The sequence below is a fragment of the Callorhinus ursinus genome, unplaced genomic scaffold (assembly GCF_003265705.2).
Source record: "Callorhinus ursinus isolate GAN/ISIS: 27379988/994484 unplaced genomic scaffold, GSC_fseal_2.0 scaffold1977, whole genome shotgun sequence".
NCBI classification, from domain to species: domain Eukaryota; kingdom Metazoa; phylum Chordata; class Mammalia; order Carnivora; family Otariidae; genus Callorhinus; species Callorhinus ursinus.
In genome coordinates this window covers 1-9098 of record NW_027399031.1, presented here as the reverse complement: position 1 = coordinate 9098, position 9098 = coordinate 1, and the positions used below count along the sequence as shown (strand labels likewise).

Sequence of the window (9098 nt, the reverse complement as noted above, 5' to 3'; positions counted from 1 at the left end):
GTTCTGATAGGCTGTGTTTACATTTTCATTTGATTCAAGATTTTTCAATTTCCTTTTTGGTTTCTTCTTTCAGCCAGCAGCTTTCCACGGTTGGTGTGATTTAATTCCCACATATTTGTGAATATCTCAGATATCTCTACCCTTACATTTGGTGCAACATTATTCACAATTGCCAAGGCATGGAAACAGCCCAGTCTCTATCAACAGATGAATTAATAATGAAGGCATATTAATACAATAGAATTCTACAAATAAAGAAAAGGAAGACATCCTTTCCTTTGTTAAAAGATGATTGGACCTTGAGGGTATTAGGCTAAATGAAATAATCAGACAGAGAAAGACAAATAGTGTATGATCTCACTTATACATGAAATACAAAAACCTGAACTCATAGAAAGCAGAGATGTGGTTGACATTTGCTGGTGGCTGGGGTTTGGGGAAATGAGAAGATGCTGCTGAAAGCCTACAAACCTTCTGTTATATGAATAAGTTCAGGGAACGTAATATACCACATGGTTATTATGGTTAACTAAATTGTGTTATAGACTTACATGTTGCTAACAGAGTACATAGTAAATGTTCTTACCACAAAAATAAATGGATGGAAGTGACGGATGTATTCATTAACCTATTTTGGGGATCACTTCACAATGTGTATGTACATGAAATTACCAATCACAATTTTATATGTCAATTACATTTCAGATTTTTTTTTATCTTTATTTGAGAGAGAGAGAGAGCACAGCAGAAGGAGTGGCAGGCAGAGGGAGAAGCAGGCTCCTCGCTGAGCAAGGAGCCTGATGGGGGACTCGATCCAAGAACCAGGGCTCATGACCTGAGCTGAAGGCAGACATTTAACTGACTGAGCCACCCAGCCATCCCTGTCAATTACATTTCAATAAAACTAGATAAATGAAGAAAAAATATTCCCTGGTCTCTTCTTTTATTTATTTATTTATTTATTTATTTATTCATTCATTCATTCATTCATTCATTCATTTATTTGTTTATTATGTTATGTTATTCACCATACAGTACATCATTAGTTTTTGATGTAGTGTTCCATAATCCATTGTTTTCGTATAACACCCAGCGCCCTCTGCAATACATGCCTTCCTTAATGCCCATCACCGGGCTCACCCATCCCTCCACCCCCTTCCCTTCTAAAACCCTCAGTTTGTTTCTTAGAGTCCATAGTCTCTCATGGTTCATCTCCCCCTCTGATTTCCCCCCTTAAGTTTTCCCTTCCTTCTCCTAATGTCCTCCTTATGTTCCAATCTTCTATTTGTATTTCAAATGTCACCTCCTTTCAGCAGAACCCTCCCTATAAAAAACAAAACAGAGTACCAGGATGAAAACCATTATGAATATGTCAATAGGAAGGTCATTCAATAGGAAAACAGTATCTACATAATTATGCCAGGAAGATATCATCAGTGATACAACAGTTCTTAGCTCCATCAATCAGTGAGTTAGATAGGAGGTTGCTGGTCTCTCTGAGGCATCTGGAAAGAAAAACTTCTATTTCTTTGATCTTTTCTTAGATTAAGAATGGTGATCTATAGGCAAGGGGTGGGGAGGAAATATTTATATTTTGAGAAAAACCTGGCCTTTTGAAGTAGAATTTCCATAACTGTCCAGTGGACACATAATTCAGTTTCACTGTCTTCTCTGAGTTCATTCCACTGCTGAAGATGGAAGTGGAAATGAAACCCTTCAAATTGAAATTTACACCAATGATAGTTTGCAGAAATGGCTCCAGATATACGTCTTTCTCTGTAGCCATGCCTTTGGCAGTGTGTGCAGCACTTTCCATCAGGTGGTGGAGACTCTTCCTCCATCTTTGCTCTGGGCTGGATTAGGATTTTTTATTTGCTGTGGCCAGCAGGATATGATGGGAGTGACAGTGAACCTTACAGCCTTGGTGCATTTCTCTGCTCTGTCTTGGAATTCTGCCTCCAAAAAGTGAATTAAGCTGAGTGGGCTGCCAGAGTAAATGAGGACATGTGGAGCAGAGCCCAGCTGTCCAAGCCAGGGCCACCCTGGATCAGCCACAGCTATCTAGCCAGGGCCCAATGATATTAGAATGCCCTGGCAAGATCTCAGAGCCCCCTCAGCTGACACACGGGTGATTCAAGACTCTTGAGGAGATCAACAGAAATGAGAACAATTCATCACCATACAATTCCATTTGATACTAAAGACATTATAGCAAGCCATTCACTTCCCAGTTGGCTTGCTATGCTGCAACATTCATAATCATTCGGTTATTCAAGTTTATTTTGGATAACTGTTAAAAAGTGACTTTAATGAGGATCATTTTTGGGAGCCAAGTAGATTAGGACTTGCATTTTTGTGGAGAAAAAATGGTCACCCAGAATCATGTAACTAGGTGGGAATTTATGCTCTCTGTGCCCTGCAGAGACATCTTGATTTTAGTCCAATAAGACTCATTTTCAGCTTTTACCTCCAGGACTGGAAGAGTGCAAATTTGTTTCTTTTAAAACCTCAGTGTGGTAATTGCTGATAGCAGCAAAAGAAAGTGACAAAGACATTTCTCGAATAAAATTTCTTTGAAGAAACTGCATTATACCCCTGAATTCATTCACTTAGCTTCCTTGGGTAATGGCATTTTGTGTTGAACCCCTACCTTAAGTAGAAGAAAAATCTAAAGTCATTTTGGAGATATGCAGCCTTCTAAGCTGGTACAGAGAAGTGCTCCTTGCTTAAACGTACATGTAGTTCTGTATATGAGGACTCTGAGCCTTCAGATAGGGAAATCGATTCATTGTGAACATTAAGGCCAGCTGTTCTACTCTAACTTTTTTTGTCCAAATATCTATATTCCTAAAATTTCATGTGAATGCGAACATTCAATCTTTTCACTTCTTTACCCTACAAGTTTCTCTCAAGCTTTCTTTCAACACAGTAGATAGGTTATAATGAGCTACAAAGAAGGTTATAATTCTTGTGCATGTACAAATATTCATGTGAGTATGTTTTCTTGAAATAAAATGTACAAGAATATACATACATTTACATACACACAACCCTTGTTCTTGAACATTCTTTGGACCCAACAAAGTACTTCCACATATTTCATCTTTCCTTACAACATCCCTTGAAGTTAGGTTTATGATTCCACATTGCCTTCAGAAGAAAATGAAGGCTGGGGGATTACACCCTAACAATTGCATAAGAAGCTGTTAGAACTTATTGTGCATCTTCTGGAGTTCTATGGAAATGGAACCATGCCGTATGTACCCATGATTTTTCAATGACTCTTTCAATTCCTAAAGTTGTACACTTCAAACATGTACAGTTTATCACATGTAATAGTGTTCCAATAAATTAATTAAAAATTAAAATTCTAGTGGTGCATGACTCAGGGTCAGATCTGGAGTACCGTTAGCTGAGTAAAACCTAACAGGGTGGGAGAGCTCTCTTCCAACTGTGAAAAAGCAAAAGTTCACAGGTGGATATTAAAATAATGGAATTAATTTAAGATAATTCACATTTAATAAACTCATTTTTTGGTAAGCTAGATTAGCCTACATATATAAAAGGAATAAAATGCCATAAATTGGTTCAAGATGGAAGAGCACTACAGCCACACACATATAGGGGCGCCTGGATGGTTCAGTTGGTTAAGCATCTGCCTTTGGCTCAGGTCATGATCCCAATGTCCTGGGATTGAGTCCTGCATCAGACTGTCTGCTCAGCGGGGAGCTTGCTTCTCTCTGTGCCTGCTGTTCCCCCCTGCTTGTGCTCTCTCTCTGGCAAATAAATAAAATCTTTGAAAAAACAAAAACACAAAAAGCAACATAATCTATAGATCCGCACTTGACTAAGGACGCATGTGGAGCCCTGAAGAGATAAGAACAACTCCCTACCCTACAATGCCCTTCCATAATAAAGATATTATATTATGCCATTTAATTTTATGTTGCTTTGTATGCAGGAAGAGCTAATTGATATAATAAATCAGGCAGAACTCATGGTATTTGTAATAATCTGATTTTTTTATTCCAGGCATTTGTTATTTTTTAATTTTTTTATTATTATGTTCAGTTAGCCAACATATAGTAGATCATTAGATTTGTTGTAGTGTCCAACAATTCATTAGTGTATAACACCCAGTGCTCATCACCACACATTTGTTCTGATACTTGAAGGTCGGCTTCATGATTACTCTGTTCTTCAAGTTTATCTCATGTAACTCTATTAAAATATGACTCCCTTGAGGCCCATTTGAGGTAACATGGAAAGGTTGGAAGGACACGCATGTGTGCACAAAACCTGTGACTCTGATCCACACATAGATGGGAATCCAAGCTTGCTGGTGAGTCATGCTGTGATTAAGAGGATGATATATAGTGGATGATACTGATGTTGTTCACTTGCTTCCTGTTTAGAGGTTATGGCAAAATTTCAAATGAGTGGGAGACATTTCATTTAGGGAAATGGAAGGAATCATATTTATATGTAGCACTTGAAATTTTCCACCAGAATCCAGAAAATAATTTAATAAAACCCCTATCAAACCACCAGTCTTTCTCTTAATGAATACACCTTACAGATGGAATCTGATATACCATAATTCAACAGGTAGATGAAGTGCCTGAGAAAGAAGTATTTTTGCATAGCAATAAATGTATGATTTAATATTTTGCTTCATCGTCCTTAAAGTCAAGTTTGACTCTAAGGCCATGTTATGTCAACCTATCTTTTCCATATTTGTCTTTCTGCATATATTCCACTTGAAGATATGTATTTTATTATCATTTTGTTTGCCAGTGACTATGGGAGGCATGGTGGACATTAGCTGTGTAACAACAGGATCCTAATGTGTAGAAAAATCCCCATGAATAGGTAGAGCCACCAGTACATCTAAGTCTGCATTCTCAGGAAGAACAGTTAAGGTAGCCATATACCAAGGAATGATGTTCACAAAAGGGAAGCACGATGGTCTTAGATTTTTCTCTGTTATAAACTTACATAAATAGCTGTGGTGGCCAAGAGTAGATTTTCCATAGCAGTATTATTCAGTCAAACTAAAGAAATAATACTTACTATGATATATTTTATTTGAGAAGAAATTATTCTTAACAGATTCATGTAGTTCTTTGCATGAGTGAGAATGTGCAAATATTTCACATCTGAGGTTAGGAATGACATGACAGAGTAGGGAAATGATGAAGGGACGATCTCTTGAGTATCATGAGTTATCACAAAGCTTAATAAAGTGAGTTATGTAGGGTCACCTGGGTGGCTCAGTCATTAAGCGTCTGCCTTCGGCTCGGGTCATGATCCTGGGATCCTGGGATCGAGCCCTGCATTGGGCTCCCTGCTCAGTGGGAAGCCTGCTTCTCCCTCTCCCACTCCCCCTGTTTGTGTTCCCTCTCTCACTGTGTCTCTCTGTGTCGAAAAAATAAAATAAAATCTTAAAAAAAAAATAAAGTGAGTTATGTAAATTATGCAGAGATGTCGGAAAAAATAAAAAAGAATTCCAGGAAAAAAAAATACAAGAGACATGCTCCAATTCCACAATCTGACCGAAGAATTTCAAAATTGGCTCAAGCTTTGGGCTCTGCCATCATGGGCACTTTTTCAACACCCAGATGATTGTCCCCTTTAGAGCTGCCATCCCAGAGAATCTCATCAGAGCCTCCTTTATGTCTTTGTTCCTCAGGCTGTAGATGAAGGGGTTCAGCATGGGTGTGACCACTGTGTACATCACTGAGGCTACTGCACTTGAGGGGGAGCTCTGAATAGCAGCAGAGCTAAAGTACACTCCTAGGCTTGTACAATAAAATAAGGAGACAACTGAGAGGTGAGATGCACAGGTGGAAAATGCTTTATACTTGCCCTGAGCTGATGAGATCCCACGTATGGAAGAAACTATCTTAGAGTAAGAGTAAAGGATCCCAATGAAGGGACCACCAACCAGCAACATAGCTGCAAAATACAGCACTATGTTACTGAGAAAGTTGGCAGAACATGCATGTTGGATCATCTGATTGAGTTCGCAGAAAAAGTGGGGGATTTCCACCTCTGTACAGAAGGACAGCCGCAACACCATCGAGGTTTGTAACATGGAATGCAAGACACTCATGATCCAGGACATCAGAACCAGCAGTCCACAGAGACGGGGGTTCATGATGACCATGTAGTGCAGGGGATGGCAGATGGCCACAAAGCAGTCATAAGCCATCACAGTCAGGAGAAAGACATCTAACCCTGCAAACAGTATGAAAAAATACATCTGGCTGAGGCAGCCTTTGTAAGTGATCACTTTGCTTTGAGTCTGGATGTTCCACAGCATCTTGGGGATGGTGGTGGAGGTGAAACAGATGTCTACAAAGGACAGGTTGGTGAGGAAGAAGTACATGGGGGTATGGAGGTGGGAGTCAGAGCTGACAGCCAGGATGATGAGCAAGTTTCCAAACACAGTGATCAGGTACATGAGGAGGAAAAGCCTAAATATAAGGGGCTGCAGTTCTGGTCCCTCTGAAAATCCCAGAAGCTGGAACACTGAAATTCCTGTATTGTTTCGTGGGTCCATGCGGTGGAGGTGACTAGCAGAACAGGGGAAAATAATGACTAATTTTCACAAAAGTGAGCATTGCTCAAATTGTGGAAATGCTATAATTTATATTTTCCAGTCAAGAAACTAATTTCAATGTTTTTTAATGGATCTGGGACCCTTGAGGTTTTTCCCACTTCCTCTCTGTTTAGGAATTTCCAACTCAATATCAGATTTTCCCCAAAGATCAGGTATTGTACAGATTAATAAGAAATTATTTCATCCTTTTAAGGGATATATAGAATGTCAACCATGTTTCAAGAATTCCTATTCATAAAATAGAGGGTGCTGAATAGCAAAAGTCCCTCTGACCTGTGTGATTAATGGTTATAAGATAGAAGCATATATAAGCATATAAATAATCATGTGATGAGGACAGATGCTATGAAGAAACAGAAGCAGGTTAAAGGAGAGAGTGGATGGGCTGTTAGGTTGGGTGTTCAGTCAAGATTTTCTAAGAAGGTGACATTTGCACAGAGACCTCAAGGAATAGAGGGTGGAAGACAGGTGGTCTTCCTGGCAAAGGGAACGGCCAGTGAAAAGGCCCTGAGGCTTCTGTCAGAAAATCAAGGCTCAGAAGGAAGCCGGTGTGTTGAGGGGAATGGACAAGAGGTAGAGTGATGAGAGGTAGTAGCAGTGAATTTCCTATAACCATGTGGTCTCATAGCTGCTTAAAGTTCAAGACACAGGAATTTCCTCATCGCCACTTACGTACTTCTTCCACTTTATGATCTTGTTGCAATAGCATCCTGTCAATCAAACATCCCTCCTTAGTATCATCTGTTGATTGAGTTTGGCCTGTGAATTGTAAGGGTCACCTTGTAATAGAGGGGCTGAGTATCCCTGCTCTGAGGACTGCTCTCACTCATCAAGGTGTACACACACACACACACACACACACACACACACACACACACACACTGTCACACACACACAACACAGCACATCATGTCCTGTGTTACTTCTACGTCCTTCTCACTTCCCCCTACCTGCTCCAACACACTATTTAGGATATGAATGCATACACATCATATTACCTTTCCCATAAGGAATGTAGAAATATTACCCAGAAATTCCTATTTGTAGCTTCCCAGGGACAAATCATCTTGGGGCTCCATTTTGGAATGGCTACTTTCTGACCTGTGTGTAAAGAAACATAAATAATTGCTTTCAATAAACAGAGAGATAGGGAGAGACGGAGGGAAGGAGAAATGCAATGGACATAAAGAGTAAAATGATCTAATAAGCTCAGTTGCCCTGAGAGACTGCGAGGAAGGAAAGCTTCCTTGGTGCAGGTGGCATGCAATCCTGGTTTTATCCCATTTAGGCCCAGCAAAAATAATAAAAGAGAAAAAATAAATTTGTCCAAAACACAAAGTAGTGACATTTTTATGGTGTGAAACACTTTACAGATTGAACATCACAAGAGAAAAATGAGTAAAGAGAGTAATTCAACACACCAAAAATTTGTGCGTTTTTATCATGAGGTAGCAAATACCTTAGACTTGTTTTTCCTGTACCTTTTCCATATTTATGTGACCAATTGGTTTTTATTTGGTCCAGTAGAAGATGAGGTGAGCCCCTTTATTACTTTTTGTATTTTGTTCAGTTAGCCAACATATAGCACATTATTATTTTTTGATGTAGTGTTCAATGATTCATTAGTTGCATATAACACCCAGTGCTCATCACAACATGTGCCCTTCTTAATACCCATCACCTTGTTACCCCCCAACCCCTCCCTTCTGAAACCTTTGTTTCTTGGAGTCCAGAGTCTCTCATGGTTTGTCTCCCTCACTGATGTCTTCCCCTTCAGTTTTCCCTTTTTTCCCCTTTATCACTTTTATGTGACATCTTTTCTGGTTTATTTGTTATTCTTAGGCTTTGGTTTTAGTCACTTTATCGACAAGTCCGATGAGCACAACTGCTCACATTTCTGTTCCTTGTCCACCATGCAAAGGCCTCTCCAGACTTCGTAAAATCCTACACACCCCGTGACAATCTATCCTCTTACTCTGAATACTCTTCATGTGACTTATCTGAAGATTTTATCTTGGACTCACATTTATCTCACTGCGCTCTTGTCTATCACTGTGGCATAAGGACCAAAGAGGCAGGGACTTCACCTGCACTGTTCATCTTTTTCTTTATGGGTGTGGATGTATATGGATTCGTATAGAAACGAATTGAAGAAAATGAGACATTATGAAATCCAGAGAATGACAGAGGAGATAAAACCAGGTTAAAGAGAGCAGGTTCAGTACAACAGTCTTCAACAACATTGAAGGGACTTCAGAGAACTAACTGAAACAGGCTCTACAGGAGCAGTAATTCCATAAAATCAACATGCATGAATAATAAAATTCCCCAAGACCTTGAAATAAAAACGTATTACATATAAAGTTCTTAGAAATTTCTGGCACATAGCGGATGCTCTGGTATTTGTTGAATGATTCAGGAATTAAGTCTCATTATATATGGACATTTAATATGTGACAAAGCTGCATTTGGA

At 39.3% G+C, this 9098-nt stretch overlaps 1 protein-coding gene across 1 annotated transcript; it reads right to left on the bottom strand.

The window, feature by feature from the left end:
- Positions 1-5596: 5596 nt before the first annotated feature.
- LOC112818399 (olfactory receptor-like protein OLF4) lies at positions 5597-6565 on the bottom strand. The gene has a single exon (XM_025865507.1). It carries the CDS (start codon positions 6563-6565, stop codon positions 5597-5599), a length of 969 nt encoding a protein of 322 aa, XP_025721292.1.
- Positions 6566-9098: the final 2533 nt, after the last annotated feature.

Coding starts and splice junctions, on each gene's coding strand:
- LOC112818399 (XM_025865507.1), bottom strand. CDS start 6,565: ATGGACCCACGAAACAATACAGGAATTTCAGTGTTCCAGCTTCTGGGA.